Source organism: Oncorhynchus keta, chromosome 12, assembly GCF_023373465.1.
Source record: "Oncorhynchus keta strain PuntledgeMale-10-30-2019 chromosome 12, Oket_V2, whole genome shotgun sequence".
Classification (NCBI taxonomy): domain Eukaryota; kingdom Metazoa; phylum Chordata; class Actinopteri; order Salmoniformes; family Salmonidae; genus Oncorhynchus; species Oncorhynchus keta.
The window spans coordinates 36,548,741-36,567,726 of NC_068432.1; the positions used below are offsets into that span (position 1 = coordinate 36,548,741).

The 18,986-nt window shown below is 42.7% G+C and overlaps 1 protein-coding gene across 4 annotated transcripts in view; it reads left to right on the forward strand.

Annotated features, from left to right (window-relative positions):
* Positions 1-18,986, forward strand: part of LOC118391600 (unconventional myosin-Vb-like) — a 94,246-nt gene that overhangs the window by 10,491 nt on the left and 64,769 nt on the right. For 3 of the 4 annotated variants that reach the window (XM_052458154.1, XM_052458151.1, XM_052458152.1), the window contains exons 2-4: positions 14,829-14,939; positions 15,638-15,809; positions 18,425-18,569. In XM_052458154.1, the coding sequence (XP_052314114.1) occupies positions 14,829-14,939; positions 15,638-15,809; positions 18,425-18,569 (428 nt within the window). Of the gene's footprint in view, positions 1-12,463; positions 12,503-14,828; positions 14,940-15,637; positions 15,810-18,424; positions 18,570-18,986 lie in introns of those variants that run through there. The other variant, XM_052458153.1, reaches the window with a different exon arrangement.

The window sequence follows — 18,986 nt, forward strand, 5'->3', positions numbered from 1 at the left end:
GTTTCCTTGTAGAGATCATAAACATCCTTGTGTATCTCTTCTGTGTTTTCGGACACCTACAAAGCAAGCAGGACTAACTCTTGCTTGATTGTATCGACCCAGTGCAGCAGCCGATGGTAATAAAAAAAAAAGCAATTTCATTAAGTCTGCTGGAAGTGTGATGAAGTGATCAGAAGGAGAAGGAGAGGCAGGAAGAGAGTAGAGCTCAGCTAATTAGTAGTCAAAGCCATTACTAAGTGAATGGATGCAGGGTTATAATCTTATTCTATCCTATCCTCATTGAGCCTGTGTTTTGTACTCAACAATAAGCAATGGCATCACTCTTTCATGACCATGGGCTACATTGTCAGTTTGCTAAATAGCACTGACTGTGTGTATTACTCACAACAACAGCTGTTGGTGGATAGCAAATATACCAGCAATATTTATTTCCATGGCAAAAATAAAAAAACTAAGCAGACCTAACCCTTTGGTCCTTTAAAAGCTGCTGTATGTAAAATATTGTGTGCTATAGCTTGGAAAAGAAATACATTTGATTCTAGATGACAACATAATGATGTCTGTTTGCGACATTAGGGCTCTGCCTAAACATCTCATCTGCTTTGTGTTTTTTTTCTTTGCCACGATACTAACGAGTATCACAATAGTGCTATCGTCCCGCCCTACAATCACTCCAGGTAATGCTATGACTACCCTGTCTGTTCCTCATGTCATGACAAAATGAGCTTTTAGCTATTGTGTCTCTACTAGGAAGAATCATGGTGTTACTATGTCCTTGTTTTGTTGATGTCTCCTATTATTTAGGCTGATGTCTGAGTGCAGAATCCCTTCTTTTTTGCTGAGCTAACTGCTTCTTTGTGATTTAATTCTGCTGAACTGTAGTAATGTGGTCTGTGATGCAAAACATACTGCAGGTCATGGAAGTTTCATTACCATATATGGTCCTATTGTTTTATAAAACATTTTTTACTTAACTAGGCAAGTCAGTTTAGAACAAATTCTTATTTACAATGATGGCCTACCCCGGCCAAACTCGAACGACCCTAGGCCAGTTGTATGTATTTTATAAAAATTGGGAACAATATTTCTAGGATAAATTTCTTTCCGCACAATATGCAGTTGGGTTTATTTTTGTTTCACAGTGGAAAAGGAAGAATTGGTTGAGAGGAGTGTAGAGGTACACATACTCAGCTGAGTGTAATTTAAAAACGTGTCATTCAGAGACATGCTTGGGGCTCATTACGATCAGTCTTCACTAAAGTTTCACCACAGCAGCGTTTGACATGGTAGAACAGACAAAACTTAAACTGCCTCCAAAATGAAATTCTCCCCAAATATGGTCACATTCATTGACAGCATACAATTTAGAGAAGACCTATAGAATACATTACAGATATGGGCCTATCTGAACACCACCACAATATCCTATCAACAAGGGTTAGTTGGCCATCAACTGTTGTTGATTTTGATTCTGATGACTTCTGTGTGAACCACATCTAAGGGCAGAGAGGATAGATTTGTTTGGTTTAGGAGGGTGATGTATATGTTGAGACTAGAGGTCGACCGATTAATCGGAATGGCCGATTAATTAGGGCCGATTTCAAGTTTTCATAACAATCGGAAATCGATATTTTGGGGTGCTGATTTCCAATTATTAAAATATATATATATTTTTTTATACCTTTTATTTAACTAGGCAAGTCAGTTAAGAACACATTCTTATTTTCAATGACTGCCTAGGAACTGTGGGTTAACTGCCTTGTTCAGGGGCAGAACGACAGTGTAACGGTTTTCTTCTGGTGAAAGAGAGGCGGACCAAAATGCAGCGTGATTAGTTTTGTACATCTTTAATAAAGATGAAAGTACAACAATCTTTAATAAAGATGAAAGTACAACAATCTACAAAACAAGAACCGTGAAAACTCAAAACAGCCCTATCTGGTGCAAACACAGAGACAGGAACAATCACCCACAAAACCCAACACAAAACAGGCTACCTAAATATGGTTCCCAATCAGAGACAATGACTAACACCTGCCTCTGATTGAGAACCATATCAGGCCAAACATAGAAATAGAAAAACTAGACACACAACATAGAATGCCCACCCAGCTCACGTCCTGACCAACACTAAAACAAGGAAAACACACACGAACGATGGTCAGAACGTGACAGTACCCCCCCCAAGGTGCGGACTCCGAACGCACAACCTAAACCTATAGGGGAGGGTCTGGGTGGGCATCTGTCTGCGGTGGCGGCGCTGGACGTGGACCCCACTCCATAATTGTCTTAGTCCCCCTCCTTAGCGTCCCTTGAGTGGCGACCCTCGCCGCTAACCTTGGCCTAGGAACCCTAACAACGGGCCCCACTGGACTGAGGGGCAGCTTCGGACTGAGGGGCAGCTCGGGACTGAGGTAGCCCAGGACTGAGAGGAAGCTCAGGACTGAGAGGAAGCTCAAGCAGGTTGATGAATATAGCAGATCCTGGCTGACTGGCGGGTCCGGCAGATCCTGGCTGACTGGCGGTTCCGGCAGATCCTGGCTGACTGGCGGCTCCGGCAGATCCTGGCTGACTGGCGGCTCCGGCAGATCCTGGCTGAATGGCGGATCTGGAAGATCCTGGCTGACTGGCGGATCTGGAAGATCCTGGTTGACTGGCGGATCCTGGCTGACTGGCAGTTCTGGCGGATCCTGGCTGAATGGCGGATCCTGGCTGAATGGCGGATCCTGGCTGACTGGCGGATCTGGAAGATCCTGGCTGACTGGCGGATCTGGAAGATCCTGTTTGACTGGCGGATCCTGGCAGATCCTGGCTGACTGGCAGTTCTGGCAGATCCTGGCTGACTGGCGGATCCTTGCTGAATGGCGGATCCTGACAGACTGGCGGATCCTGGCAGACTGGCGGATCCTGGCAGACTGATGGCTCTGGCAGATCCTGGCTGACTGGCAGTTCTGGCAGATCCTGGCTGACTGGCAGTTCTGGCAGATCCTGGCTGACTGGCAGTTCTGGCAGATCCTGGCTGACTGGCAGTTCTGGCAGATCCTGGCTGACTGGCGGATCCTGGCTGACTGGCAGATCTGGAAGATCCTGGTTGACTGGCGGATCCTGGCTGACTGGCAGTTCTGGCGGATCCTGGCTGAATGGCGGATCCTGGCTGAATGGCGGATCCTGGCTGACTGGCGGATCTGGAAGATCCTGGCTGACTGGCGGATTTGGAAGATCCTGTTTGACTGGCGGATCCTGGCAGATCCTGGCTGACTGGCAGTTCTGGCAGATCCTGGCTGACTGGCGGATCCTTGCTGAATGGCGGATCCTGACAGACTGACGGATCCTGGCAGACTGGCGGATCCTGGCAGACTGATGGCTCTGGCAGATCCTGGCTGACTGGCAGTTCTGGCAGATCCTGGCTGACTGGCAGTTCTGGCAGATCCTGGCTGACTGGCAGTTCTGGCAGATCCTGGCTGACTGGCAGTTCTGGCAGATCCTGGCTGACTGGCGGATCCTGGCTGACTGGCGGATCTAACTGATCCTGGCAGATTGGCGGCGCTAGTGGCTCCTGGCGGCTCCTGGCTGACTGGCGGCTCCTGGCTGACTGGCGGCTCCTGGCAGACTGGCGGCACTGGCGGCTCCTTGCAGACTGGCGGTGATGGAGAGGAAGGCTCTGGCAGTGCTGGACTGAGGGACTCTGGTGCCTCTGAACTGAGGGGCTCTTGCGCCTCTGGACTGAGGGGCTCTGGCGCCTCTGGACTGAGGGGCTCTGGCGCCTCTGGTAGCGCCAAACAGGCGGGGAGCACCTGTGTTGATGGGACAGAGAGACAGCCTGGTGCGGGGTGCCGGCACTGGTGGTACCGGGCTGGGGGGACACACCTCAGGGCAAATGCCTTGCATACTACGCCAAATCAACTGCTCTCTCTCTTCACACTCCCCCAATTCTATTAACACCTCCTCGAGTGTCTCCTCATCTCCTATCGGTTTTCACCTTGTCAGCTCAGGGATTCCAATCTTGCAAACGCACAGTTAACTAGTCCAATGCTCTAACCATTGCACGAGTAGAATGCCTGTTACGCGAACGCAGTAGAAGCCAAGGTAAATTGCTAGCTAGCATTAAACTTATCTTATAAAAAACAATCAATCATAATCACTAGTTATAACTACTAATCTAGTTTAGCAGGCACTATTAACCAGGTGAAATTGTGTCATTTCTCTTGAGTTCATTGCACGCAGAGTCAGGGTATATGCAACAGTTTGGGCTTCCTGGCTCATTGCGAACTAATTTACCAGAATTTTACTTAATTATGACATACATTGAAGGTTGTGCAATGTAACAAGAATATTTAGACTTAGGGATGCCCCCCGTTAGATAAAATAACGAACGGTTCCGTATTTCATTGAAATAATAAATGTTTTGTTTTCGAAATGATAGTTTCCGGGATTCGATCATATTAATGACCAAAGGCTCGAATTTCTGTGTGTTATTATGTTATAATTAAGTCTGATTTGATTGAGCAGTCTGACTGAGCAGCAGCAGACCCGTAATCATTCATTCAAACAGCACTTTCGTGCGTTTTTCCAGCAGCTCTTCGCAAGCACAGCGCTGTAAATGACTTCAGGCCTATCAGCCTAATGGCTGGTGTAACCAATGTGAAATGGCTAGCTAGTTAGCTGGGTGTGCGCTAATACTGTTTCAAACGTCACTCGCTTTTAGATTTGGAGTAGTTATTCCCCTTGCTTTGCAAGGGCCACGGCTTTTGTGGAGCGATGGGTAACGATGCTTCGAGTGTGGCTATTGTCGATGTGTTCCTGGTTTTAGCCCAGGTAGGGGCGAGGAGGGGGACGGAAGCTATACTGTTACACTGGCAAAACTATAGGGCCTATAAGAACTTCCAATAGTCAAAGGTATAAGAAATACAAATGGTATAGAGAGAAATAGTCCTATAAATACTATATTAACTACAACCTAAAACCTCTTACTTTGGAATATTGAAGTCTCGTGTTAAAAAGAACCACCAACTTTCATATGTTCTCGTGTTCTGAGCAAGGAACTTAAACGTTAGCTTTCTTACATGGCACATATTACTTTCTTCTCCAACACTTTGTTTTTGCAATATTTAAACCAAATTGAACATGTTTCATTATTTATTTGACCCTAAATTGATTTTATTGATATTTTATATTAAGTTAAAATAAGTGTTAATTCAGTATTGTTGTAATTGTCATTATTACAAAAAAATAAATATCGGCCGATTAATCGGTAGCGGGTTTTTTTTTTTTGGGGGGTCCTCCAATAATCGGTATCGGCGTTGAAAAATCATAATCGGTCGACCTCTAGTTGAGACAGAGGAAAGGAGTGGCGTAATGGGTCTATGGGAGGTCACTTCAGGGTAAATGATGCTCGTGCATTCAGGTTTGATGTTGGTTTCTCAGGTGAAGAATGGCTTGGCAAAGTGTGTGGGTAAGCTATTGTATGTATACTGGTGTGTTTTTAGTGGGTGGGTGGGACAGGGTGTGGCATCAGAACAGATGTCTTAAGCAAAACGACATCTTCAAATCTGTCACAAAGCAAGTGCAACTTTCCTTTTTAGATTGCACCCACAGCACTAATTATAAAGTTCTTAATTTTGCATTTCAACTAGTTTTTTGAAGAGTTTGAAATCTGGAGAATGGTTAATCATGTCCATGTTTAACCAGAACCACAGATTCTAACTAATCCCAGTTTAATCAGTGTGGAAATGGATCTGATGTAGGCCGTCTTTTGTTCACATTGGCAGAGGAACTTGGCTTTCCCCCTACTGTGTTTGGGCTATCAGTGTTGGTCCATAATTAAATATGGTTTGTTTGGGAACTAGCAAGGACAACTTGCAATGCCTCAGCACACCATCTGAGAAACATGATTTGGAGAGAACCAACTGCAGAGAGAACACCTGCCATTCAGTGTCTTCACTGCTCTAGCATCAAAATAGATTTTTCGCCAAGTGAGCTCCCCTTAGGCTTTTATATAAGTCAGGGAAGAAATTATTACTTGCATAAATATGTTCTAAAATCCCTAATGTTCAATATTTCCCTAAATGCCTTAGCTTATGAAACAAACTCATAATTCAAATTTGAGTGTCAGCTCATAACTCATAATTTTTCTTAGCTCTGGGCTAAGCACCAGGCTTCTTAATAAAGGCATACACTAAAGCACTAGTGTGGCAGTTAGCCTAATGGTTAGAGCGTTGGGCCAGTAACCGAAAGGTTGCTAGATCGAATCCCTGAGCTGACAAGGTAAACATCTGTTCCTAGGCCGTCATTGTAAATAAGAATTTGTTCTTAACTGACTTGCCTAGTTAAATTTAAAAAAAGTACTACTACAGTACTCAGTAAGCATAACTTACATACCATAAGTATGTTTTGTTTGCTTTGTTTTGTTATTTTTTCTAAGCCATTCCGTGGGTCGTGGGACACGTACAGGTCCATTGTGATGCTAATTGAATGAGACGGGTGCAGTCAGGGGGCCAGTCCCCCCTCCCTCAAAATCAAGAAATGTACTTATCAGGAGGAGTATCAGCCAAATCAAATCACATCTAATTGTATTAGTCACATGCGCTGAATACAACAGGTAGACCTTACAGTGAAATGCTTACTTATGAGACCCTAACCAACAATGCACTTAAAAAAAATATGGATAAGAAATTAAAGATCAGGCTGTTGATTGTGGCCTGTGGAATGTTGTCCCACTCCTCTTCAATGGCTGTGCGAAGTTGCTGAATATTTTCAGGAACTGGAACACTCCGTCGATCCAGAGCATCCCAAACGCAATGGGTGACATGTCTGGTGAGTATGCAGGCCATGGAAGAACTGGGACATTTTCAGCTTCCGGCAATTGTTCCCCATCCTTGCATCGTGGGGCCATGCATTATCATGCTGAAACATGAGGTGATGTCGGAAAATTAATGGCACGACAATGGGCCTCAGGATCTCGTTATGGTATATCTGTGCTATCGATAAAATGCATTTGTGTTCATTGTCTGTAGCTTGTGCCTGCCCATACCATAACCCCACCACCACCATCAGGCACTCTGTTCACAACTTTGATATCAGCAAACCGCTCGCCCACACAACGCCATATACGCTGTCTGCCATCTGCCCGGTGCAGTTGAAACCGGGATTCGTATGCAAAGAGCACACTTCTCCAGCGTGCCAGTGGTCATCGAAGGTAAGCATTGTCCTCAATGAAGTCGGTTACGACACTGAACTGCAGTCAGGTCAAGACCCTGGTGAGGATGACGAGCACTCAGATGACCTTCCCCAAGATGGTTTCTGCAAAACAACAGTTTGTGCAAAAGATTTTTGGTTGTGGAAATCCACAGTTTCATCAGCTGTTCAGGTCGTTGGATGTGGAGGTCCTAGGCTGGCGTGGTTACATGTGGTCTGCAGTGGTGAGGCCGGCTGGACGTAGTGCCAAAATCTCAAAAACAACGGTGGTATAGAAATTAACATTGTAATTCTCTGGCAACAGCTCTGGTAGCCATTCCTGCAAGCCAATTGTATGCTCCCTCAATCTGAGACATCTGTGGCCTTGTGTTGTATTACAGAACTGCACTATGTAAGAGTGGCTCTTTATTGTCCCCCAGCACAAGGTGCACCTGTGTAATGATCATACTGTTTAATCAGCTTCTTGATATGCCACACCTGTCAGGTGGATGGATTATCCTGGCAAAAGATAAATGCTCAATGACAGGGATATAAACAAATTTGTGCACAAAATTTGAGGAGAATAAGCTTTTTGTGCATATGGAATATTTAGGGATCTTTTATTTCAGCTCATGTTGCATTTATATTTTTGTTCAGTAAATTTCAAATTTCTTAAAATGTCCAGGCCTGCAAGAAGAAATTATAGACTCAAAAGGACACAGGGAGGAGTTGACTTAGGATGACCCTGTTGCACCCTTAAACAATTTCTCAGTCCGATGTTCCATCTATGACATTTGAGAGGCAATTGTGAATATTGTCACAATTAGACTGTGGAATTGTTGTTTCTCTTCCTATCTAACTACGGCATGCTGTGATAACTGAACATTCATTCTCACTGTGGTACAGTATGTGCTTGTAATTCTCTGAAAGGATTTTGGCTACTTGATTAATGATGTTTGTCCAAACTTACAATAAGCATTTGGAAATAAAGTGTTGTGATGGACTGTTTGATAAGATAGACTAATGGTCCAGTTTGATGCAAAAGCTGCATGCATACTGTTGTTGCCTCTGTGGAAGATGATTTATGCCATGTTACAGGGCTTTCATCTTGTTTGTTGTTATTCTCTAAATGCTTTCGACCTGAAGAAAATCACATAGCAAAGAGCGGAGCGAAGGAAGGAAAATGCCGGAATGCCAGTACCAGAAATGGAATGTAACGAGTGAGAGAAAGAGGAGGAGTAGAGTGTAAAGGGAGTTTTACAGTACAAATCAAGTTAGTCTCAATCAATGCAGCTGATTTACTTCAGCACCAGTGAGCTCTACTTATAAAGGTAGCTACTGCTGTTATTCCTAAGCATTACTGTTGCTTACACTGCTACAGCAGGGGCTGCTGTCATGGCTGGCACAATTATTGTATTATGGATGAAAACCACCATAAAAATAAAATAGCCATCTTAACAGTTTTTTGGGGGGTGGAATGAACAGCTGACTGAAGACAAGACAGCAGCAGTGTCACGTCATCTGGTTTGATGGCAAACAGTTGTGACGCTGCAGCAGCCCAGTTAGTCTCTCTCAGCAGTGTAAACATTACAGTCACATACAGTATGGTGTCCGCCCCTAGAACGTTGCCCAGTCTGGGTAAAGGCAAAGACCAATTGAGAGAGACTCACTGGGCTGCTGCAGAGCTAAAACTGTTTGCCATCAAACCAGATTACATGACTCTGGTCTGACACTGCTGCTGTGTGATTGGCCCGAGCAGCCAGGGGCCGAGGGAGGTGAAAAGGGCCGCCAGCAAGTTTGAGGTTTTGATCATTTTTATTATGCGTTTCCGTAATTTCATGCAGACAGCTGACTAATGGATTGGTAGTGGTGAAGGATGTACCGATAAAGGCACAATAGATTAGGTGATGGGTGATTATACTGTACATACACAGTCAAATTAATTTATTCAGGAAGGGAGGTGATTTCAGAAATGTCTTTTACAGTAAGGGTCAGTATTCCCACAATTACTGTACGATCAAACCATGATGACACAGCAGGCATCTAGGCAGTTACCTGATAAATCAATCTCCCCTCTAAAGTAATTATGTTCCCAAGAGGCTGTGAAGAGTGAAATGGATGGACCCAGCATTGGTTTTGTGGAGTCAGAGTTGTGTCCTTGAACTCTGTTAGTCTGTGTCCTCCTGTAGGCCTCATGGCAATTTTCTTGACTCAAAGCAAAAGACAATTTACAGAGTTCTATGACATAGCTCCCAAACCTTCCATTGTGGCTCGTCATTCACCAACCTATCCTAAACACAACTGACTTTGAGGTTTGAACAGTAAATTGTTAAAAGTTTCTCCCCCCAGTTTAGACAAACCATTGATTAAATAGTAACGTTAGTAGGTTGGGTTGTGCTTAGGAAAATGTGACATTTAGAAGTCATCAGTGATGCAGTAGTAGTAGTAGTCTCTCTAGAGTCCAGACAGACTGGTTGCATCCCATAATGTGCCAATGTGGTCTGGGATTTCAGATAATAATACAGTAGTTGAAGGAAGCCACTGAGGCAGAGCGTTAAAAGACTCTTGTCAGGATCAAAGTGAAATGACTCGGGTGTGTCCCTGAAATACCTTGTGGTCTTTGAAAGGGTCTGTAACCTGGAGCTCCGGGCCTGATGATGACTCTCCTCCGGGCAGATTCATCCTCTAGTCTACACCATCCTTAACTGGACTTAGAGAGGCTCTGAACTCTGAATCACGTCCTCATTGTGTCAGTCTGAATCTCACACACGCTCCTGGTGATGAGCTGAGTGGAGCATTCTGCTGTCTCAACCCAAACCCACAGAGGCAGAGCCAGGAATAACTGCAGCAACCGCTGTTGACTGTATGTCTGCTCTGTTTTACAATCACATGGTCCAAACGTTCAGGTCTTCATCCAATCTGTAGGATAGTCAAATTGCCAGTTCAGTGGCACTTTGTCAAAATCCAGAGAGGGACTGAGCCTTTTCGTTCATCCTTTCACTTAGCATCATCGTGCTATTTATAAATTATTCTATTTAGTCTATTTTGTAGGGCCACTGTAGTCAATCAAGACTATGTAGTGGTGGATTCTTGCATTTCAGTGACAGACAAGTGTGATTTGGATTAGGAGGTTCATATGCACAGTAATGCTGAAGTAAGTTATTTGCATCAATGAGTGACTGAGATGGGGTGCTTCAGTACCGCTTTGTAATTATTTGTCAGTTTTAGATATTGTTTATATCTAATTTCATGGAAAATTATCTTACTTCCAATAGATGGGGTTTTGGAAAGAGGCTTTCAGACAACAAAGGCCTACTAAGGACGAGCACTTAGTGAAAGTTTGCCATGGGATTTGAAATATGGGACTATATCTCTAGGTACTTTGTTCTTTTTCAAAGAAATAACTTAATGGCGATCTAGCTTTTAATTAAACAGTATCAGAACAGGACTTATGCAGTAGCCTAAAGTCCTGCTCTGATACGTCATTCAATTGAGCTAATAAGTAACACTGACATTTGAAACCCAACCTTAGGGAATGGCACTGCACAGTTACCCTTTCCAAATCCTTTCTTTTCTTGATGTGCAATTAGTGTAATAGCCTCTTCATATGAAGAAACAGTGTATGAAAAGAGTAGGCTAGTAAGAATTCCTCTTGCAGTATATGCCTACAGTGGTGCCCAAAATCTCCTCAATCATTCTGCCAATAATGATTCAATGGACAAGTGTCAGGGTGTCACAAATGCTTACAAACATCTTGCATTAACTAAACATCTCCCCCTTCCTCCCTATCTCTCCCATCCTTCTTGTGCTCTTCTACCCTAGCTCCATCCCTCTCATTCTCTCATGTTTCCTCTATTGACTCCTCCCCTGGAGATGTTATGTGACTGAGGAAATATTTTCTCACAAATTAACATTTGTTGGAGCAGACTGGGACTGTAGTATTGTCGTTTAAATTCCATATTTGTGTATCTTCCGGTGTTTAGTTGCACATCAGCATGGGTCTTAGTTTCTTAGCAGTGAGCCAGTTTGTTTCCTTCTCTGATGTGTCCACCTGGGGCCTGAGGCTGGCGCTGGGATGTAAATAATGTACTGTATGAGTTCTGTTGTTCTGTCATAGTCTGTGTGGAGGAACATTTCACAGATAGTTGCAGCTCTGCTGTATACTCTTTCCAAGGACTCTGTTCTTGAAAAGAAGAACTCGGAGGAAAGGAGATGTATTGTAACACATGAGCAATCAGGAGACAAAAGAAAGCACCTTTGTGAAATGTCATCAATCTCTATAAAGTCAAGGTGTGTGAATCGTTTTTATGTCCCAATACACAGCTAAATGGACTGTTGGTGAGTGAGTGCTGTCCCTATTGGTTGCCGTCTTTATTGGGCTACTATCTATGTCGCCTAATAGCTTAGTAATAAATACGGTATTGATCAAGTCAAATAAGCTAAAATATTTCCTACTACTGGAAGCTGCAAAATAGTTATCCCTGTAGAATAAGATCTTCCCTAGGGTTGTGTGAGAAAGTTTCAGACTTTCAGACAAACCTTCACGTGTGCCTAGAGTCGAAGCCCATGTGACCCTTGCTGAAATGTGGGTAATATTACTGATGGCACAGCTGATTGCAGCACAACACAAGGTTATTTTATATCGCTACATCTGCCGCCCACTGCCTCCTTATTAAAGTGGATTAAAAAGCACTGCTGTCAGCTCGCCTGCCGTGATATGTTGTGACTGTGTTGCCTGGGGGAAAGACAGCCAGCGCTCAAAGTTGAATCTCTCAGCCTCCCAGTCAGAGCATGCCTAACATCAGTAGGTGTCTAATCTATAATGCATTCCTACAGGGGAGTTGGCCCACCACTTGGTTAGGGGGTGTGACGCCTATGCTTTACTGCTGTTTAAACATGAATGGGCCCTCTGTGACTGAGTCTAAATGCCAGGTTTAACCTCCTGGGGAGAGTGTCCTCTGCCAACTCACTGTGTTGATATCAGGCTGAGATTCTAGTGTGAAGAGCACAGACTCATGATGACACCAATCTGAGATAGCCGGGCCCTCCTGTAACAGTAAACACAGACAACTCGTTAAGAAGTTTCCTATGAAGTTGTGAAGGTCGTACAAAAAGAGTTTGTTCTCCATTTTGAGAAACACAGAGCTCAGCTGCTGAAAATCCACTTGACTTACACACAGAGGACATTGCAGAGTACAGGGCTGATAACACTGTATAAACTGCATCCCCCTGACTGCTTTTATTCAGTGTGCTGATGATATGTGAACCATAGCCTACACATTATAACATCCTCTCACCTTTTCAAATGTGGCCCAATGGAGGGAAGATGGTGAGTCAGAGCATTCATTAACATTTTGGATTTAGTTATTTTTCCCACCCTTCCCCCCTATGTGGTGTTTTCTCTGGGGTGATATAAAGGAGATGATGCAGTTATGCACTGGAGGGATGTTGCTGATTAGCCTAAATCCTGTGCCGAGTCAGCTGCTTTATCACTCACAGCCCTCAGCACCTCATGCTTTGTTTTGGCACTCTTCATCTGCTAGCAGCAAATTGACATGAATCAACCTGCGATCTGGTGTACTTATGTATGTACACATCAATCTTTCTTGGTGGTCAGTCACCCACAGTGAACCCTATGTAGTTTAGCTGTCTGAGGTCGGCCTAATCTACTGTACTATGTTTCTATGGTCTGTAGTTTTAGCCTGGCCTGTCTCGTAGATTTCAGAGAAAATATAGCCATGTTTTTGATGAGCTAATACACCTCAACAGTAAGTTTTATTTTCTCTTTTGTCTTGTTATTTCCCACACATTCAATGCACTGCTACAAAGTAATAGGGAGTAAGGCTGCTTCATATCTGTTGAGGAATGGGAAGTCAGGAGGACTGTTTGGATAATTTGTTGAGCAGACCACAGCTTTTATTTTTGCCATCACGTTTTTTCTTTTGTTCTGTGGTGCAGTCATTTGCATCTCCAGAATAGGCCTAAACGTCTGTGAAGTGACACGTATGTGCTGAGAAGTGCAATAGTAAACAAAAAATATTGTTCTGATCTTGAATTAAATTGATAATGCCTCATTTCATGCGATTTTTCGAATTTTCTGAAACTAATAGTTGTATTTTTAGAATGCAATTAGTGGTAGCCTAATGGTGTGTATAATTAATCACATGCAGGAACTCCCCGAATTGGGGGCCACAATTGCACCCTTCTCTAGAAAGCTAGCTAATTTAGAAACATGGGATTGTCTTTTTCTTTCCTTTTTAACATTACAAGTAACAATGGAAATCGACAACTGTCTCCATCTGTTTCTTTCTTGTAAGTATTTTCCCATCCTAGAGTCTGAGACGTTGTGGTAATCTGTGGTAGAGAAGAAGAATGTATGACCATTTAGCATCGACACTTTACATTGCCCCTAGTTATCATAAATCATGACTTATAGTTTAGGTATATAGCTAGATAGTTGTTGTGTTATTCAGCTAACAATAATAGTGAATGTGTTGACACAGCTAGCTCGTTAACATCATGGGTATGTCTCACTTAATACCCTTGGGGTATGGATACCCTGAGAACAAGGTTCAGGGAATATAAGACCATCCACCCCAGCTAACGTTACTGTAGTTAGATAGCTAGCGAGTAACGACCATAGCATATTTTCCAGCTTTAGGTAGCTAGCTAGTCAACGTGAGGAAACTAGCTACTTAGCGTGCTAGCTAATACCAACAAAACGAAACAGATTGCATGGCAAGTCTTTTCTGTAGACGGTAACTAGCTAGCCTAGTTGGAACCCCCAACAAAAATGCCAACTAGCTGGCTAGAGTTAGCTTGCCAACGCTAGCTAACTACCTATGCAAATCGTCCAGCAGAATTCATGTATCCAATAAAGAAAAACATATTGCATGTGAAACATACTTTCTCTCTCTTGTGTTGATGTTTTTGATCTACAACACTGTTTCTTTCGCGGCAATCTTTCATGTCTGGATTTTGCACACTGACTTTGACCCTGTTCTTTGCACACATGTCAGAGTGGTAGCCTAATAGTGTGTATAATTCATCACAGGGAGTAATTACTCCCACCATCCTGATAATAGGTAGAAAAATAAAAGCTTTATCTACAACATCAGGCCAAACTTCTCTCATAGTAATTCCATAAAGTTATTCAATTATCTTTAAAAAATGTTAGAAAGGTGCAATTAATACTTTTAGAAGATGGAATAAGTTGCTGAAGGTCTCTTCAGGATAGGATTTGGGATCCCATTAGAGTAAATGTCATTAACACTAAAATTATCTTGAAGTAAATTTGAATGTGATCCTAAGTTATTTAATCAAAAAGGTAGGCCTAAATAAGAGTTAAGAAATGATCTGTCAGCATTTTCACCTCAATATAGACCTATCCGGGATATCTCAAGGCTGGTTGTGTCACAAACACAACCTCAACATTGCCACTGTGCCACATCAACCTATTGGCACTGCATTTCTTAATTTAAGCATTTGTTGAAACAATTACTACTTTTTTCTATTGACAATAAGTTACACAACATCGTCTATGAACTTGGGCAAATGGGGGAGGAATGTTATCTAACCGTGCAAACAATAATCAGAGTAATTGATGAGTTGAAAAAGTTAAATTAAATATATTTGTATGTGTTCTTGTTTTCCAGTACACTCGGGTGTGGATCCCAGACCCAGAGGATGTGTGGAGAGCTGCAGAGATCATCAAAGATTACACGGAGGGAGAGCCCATCCTGTACCTCAAACTTGAAGATGAAACGGTAATATACTACCCACTGGATCAGGCCACAGTTATTAAATCCCATATCCTTTTTTGGATAATATAGCCTTTGCCTCAAGACTCAATATGCTTTGGTCTATTTTGCTGTGCTGTTGTACATTTTGCGTTTTACATCATGCTGTATTAAAGCAGTTAATGTGTGTGTGTGTGTGTGTGTGTGTGTGTGTGTTTGTGTGTGTGTGTGTATGTGTGTGTGTGTGTGGGTGCCCAGACACATTCATAAACTTAAGTGCCATAAATCATTAATTGTGTTTTTTAAGGGAAAACTGCAAACTTTGAGAGTAAAATATACAGCTATTGAATTACAGTGCACTGTGTCAAGAGTAATTTGAATACGTAAGCATATGATGAGATTTTCATATCACCTCATGTAGCAGCAGTATATTCCCCTACATACATACTTATGATCACAATTCCTATTTAATAGTCCTCGCAGGGTGGGATTGTCAGGTATGATTCATACACACCTAGATGCCGTCATCCTTTAACATAAAAACATGATTATTTCTCTTCTCAATAATTCAATAAGCTGTGTGGATTGTAACATTCTTATGGATGGTGCTGCAATATGATTTAAACTGATAAAGGGAAAAGGGTCTTACCCTTACAACAGGTACACGTGCAAACACTTGGCTGGAATATTCTTTTGTGACATTTTTGCTTGAACATCTGTCCCAGCCGTTGGAATACCGCATCGGACCCAAAGACAACGCTCTTCCCTTCCTCCGGAACCCTGATATCCTGGTAGGGGAGAATGACCTCACAGCTCTCAGCTACCTGCACGAGCCTGCTGTCCTGCACAACCTCAAAGTGCGCTTCACCGAATCCAATCACATCTACACATACTGTGGTAAGTCTCTATATCACCTCTCTAAACAGGCAACATACGATGGGGTGAATCTACATACGATGGGGTGAATCTACACTACCGTTCAGAAGTTTGGGGTCACTGAGAAATGTCCTTGTTTTTGAAAGAAAAACACATTTTTTTGTCCATTTAAAATAACATTAAATTGGTCAGAAATACAGTGTAGACATTGTTAATGTTGTAAATGACTATTGTAGCTGGAAACGGCAGATTTTTAATGGAATATCTACGGAGGCCCATTATCAGCAACCATCACTCCTGTGTTCCAATAGCACATTGTGTAAGCTAATCTAAGTTTATAATTTGAAAAGGCTAATTGATCATTAGAAAGCCCTCTTGCAATTATGTTAGCACAGCTGAAAGCTGTTGTTCTGATTAAAGAAGCAATAAAACTAGCCTTCTTTAGACTAGTTGAGTATCTGGAGCATCAGCATACTTTCTTCTGAAACTCGTCAGTCTATTCTTGTTCTGAGAAATGAAGGCTATTTCATGCGAGAAATTGCCAAGAAACTGAAGATCTCGTACAACGCTGTGTACTACTCCCTTCGCAGAACAGCGGAAACTGGCTCTAACGAGAATAGAAAGAGGAATGGGAGGCCCCGGTGCACAACTGAGCAAGAGGACAAGTATATTAGTGTCTAATTTGAGAAACAGACGCCTCACAAGTCCTCAACTGGCAGCTTCATTAAATAGTACCTGCAAAATACCAGTCTCAACGTCAACAGTGAAGAGGTGACTCCGGGATGCTGGCCTTCTAGGCAGAGGTGCAAAGAAAAAGCCATATCTCAGACTGGCCAATAAAAATAAAATATTAAGATGGGCAAAAGAACAGACACTGGACAGAGGAAGATTGGAAAAAAAGTGTTATGGACAGACGAATCTAAGTTTGAGGTGTTCGGATCACAAAGAAGAACATTTGTGAGATGCAGAAAAAAAAAGATGCTGGAGGAGTGCTTGATGCCATCTGTCAATCATGGTGGAGGCAATGTGACGGTCTGGGGGTGCTTTGGTGGTGATAAAGTGGGGGATTTGTTACAGGGTAAAAGGGTTCTTGGAAAAAAGGAAGGCTACCACTCCATTTTGCCGCACCATGCCATACCCTGTGGATGGCGCTTAATTGGAGACAATTTCCTCCTACAACAAGACAATGACCCAAAGCACAGCTCCAAACTATGCAAGAACTATTTAGGGAAGAAGCAGTCAGCTGGTATTCTGTCTATAATGGAGTGGCCAGCACAGTCACCGGATCTCAAACCCTATTGAGCTGTGGGAGGTGCTTCAGGAAGCATGGGGAGAAATCTCTTCAGAGGACCTCAACTAATTGACAACTAGAATGCCAAAGATCTGCAAGGCTGTAATTGCTGCAAATGGAGGATTATTTGACGAAAGCAAAGTTTGAAGGATTACTATTTCAATTACACAATTACTATTTCAATTAAAAATCATTATTTATAACCTTGTCAACGTCTTGATTATATTTCCTATTCATTTTGCAACAAATTTCATGTATGTTTTCATGGAAAACAAGGACATTTCTGAGTGACCCCCAAACTTTTGAACGGTAGTGTACATATGATGGGATGAATCGATCCAAGTCTTCAAATCTTATCTTGCCATTTATTACACTGACATCAATTACATTTATCCAATGTGGCCTGGGTTGCTTCTCTTCCAAAATCCCTTGGCCTGACCTTTTGCTACAAAGTCCTCCATGTTTACTAGTGTAGCTGGTCTATTATACACCATGTAGGATTGAGGCTTTTATTGACCTTACTGGTTGACTTGTCCCAACTTTTACAAACCTGTCCTCCCAATCCCCAATCAACTAGGGTTCCATTGACTAAAGCAAGCAATGCTTGCTCTGTAGCCATGTGTGGATTTCATCCTAAACAAAGCAGACAAAAGGTAATGAGCAAAGACAATCTGTTGAGTATACCCTGGCCATAGATATCACAAGCATCTTTTATTAGGGAGATCTGTCCCCTTAGTAACCCTGCCAGGGCAAACCTTCTACATTCCACTGGCCATCTGGATGTTGTGATATGTTTTATTTATTTATTTTTAATTTTACTTAACTAGGAAAGTCAGTTAAGAACAAATTCTTATTTTCAATGATGGTCTAGGAACAGTGGGTTAACTGCCTGTTTCAGGGGCAGAACGACAGATTTATCTTATCAGCTCGGGGGTTTGAACTTGCAACCTTCCGGTTCCTAGTCCAACGTTCTAACCACCCTGCCGCCCCATGTAGTATTTACCTATCAAAGGTAGTAGTTAAAACGACTAAGTGTGGTTATCAATGTGGTTTTAATTACAATAGTATTTTGTTCTGTACGTACAGTATGATAGGATTAATAAGAAGATTAGTTTATCACAGGACAAACAGAGATGAGTCTTTTTGCTTTATCCCAACCCCCGGAGACACACAAATACACACACCCACATGGATATATGAGATATATTACTAAATATAGGATTAAGTAACTACCGGTTACAGTATCACTGTGAGATATAGTGATTTTAGAGAGTTGAATGTTTTACTTGACTGGCTCTATTGTCCTCTCTGTCCTCCCTTCCCTCACTCCATCTTCCCTCCAAAGGCATTGTGCTGGTGGCCATCAACCCCTACGAGCAGCTGCAGATCTATGGAGAGGAGGTCATCAATGCCTACAGTGGGCAGAACATGGGAGACATGGACCCACACATCTTTGCTGTTGCTGAGGAGGCATACAAGCAGATGGCCAGGTGCTGTATGAGCCTCTGGGTACAGCTAATTGGTTATAACCCAGGATCGGGATTCTGTTACTGTATCAGACCTGGTACAGTTGCCAGTTTCATAAGCACATTTTATGTATTAGTCTGCTTTGGGAGGCAATTGATTTGTTACTGTGTGACACATAGCTGCATATCAAGCACTTGATTAGACCCCTAATTCAATTTGCTATGTAATTTGATAGTGTTGGTGTGGGACTGAGGCTCTAAATAAGCAGTCCAGGCAGAGACGGTGTCTTCAATGGAAGGTGTGGGTGGATAATAACAGTGCTCAGGTCCACATTAACTGTCACCCTCCTCAATACCATGTCCACATTAAGTTGTAGTCGCTGCCTACGTAAAGGCCCACTGCTATATTGTCCTGGCAACTCCAGTCATGCAGAGTTGATT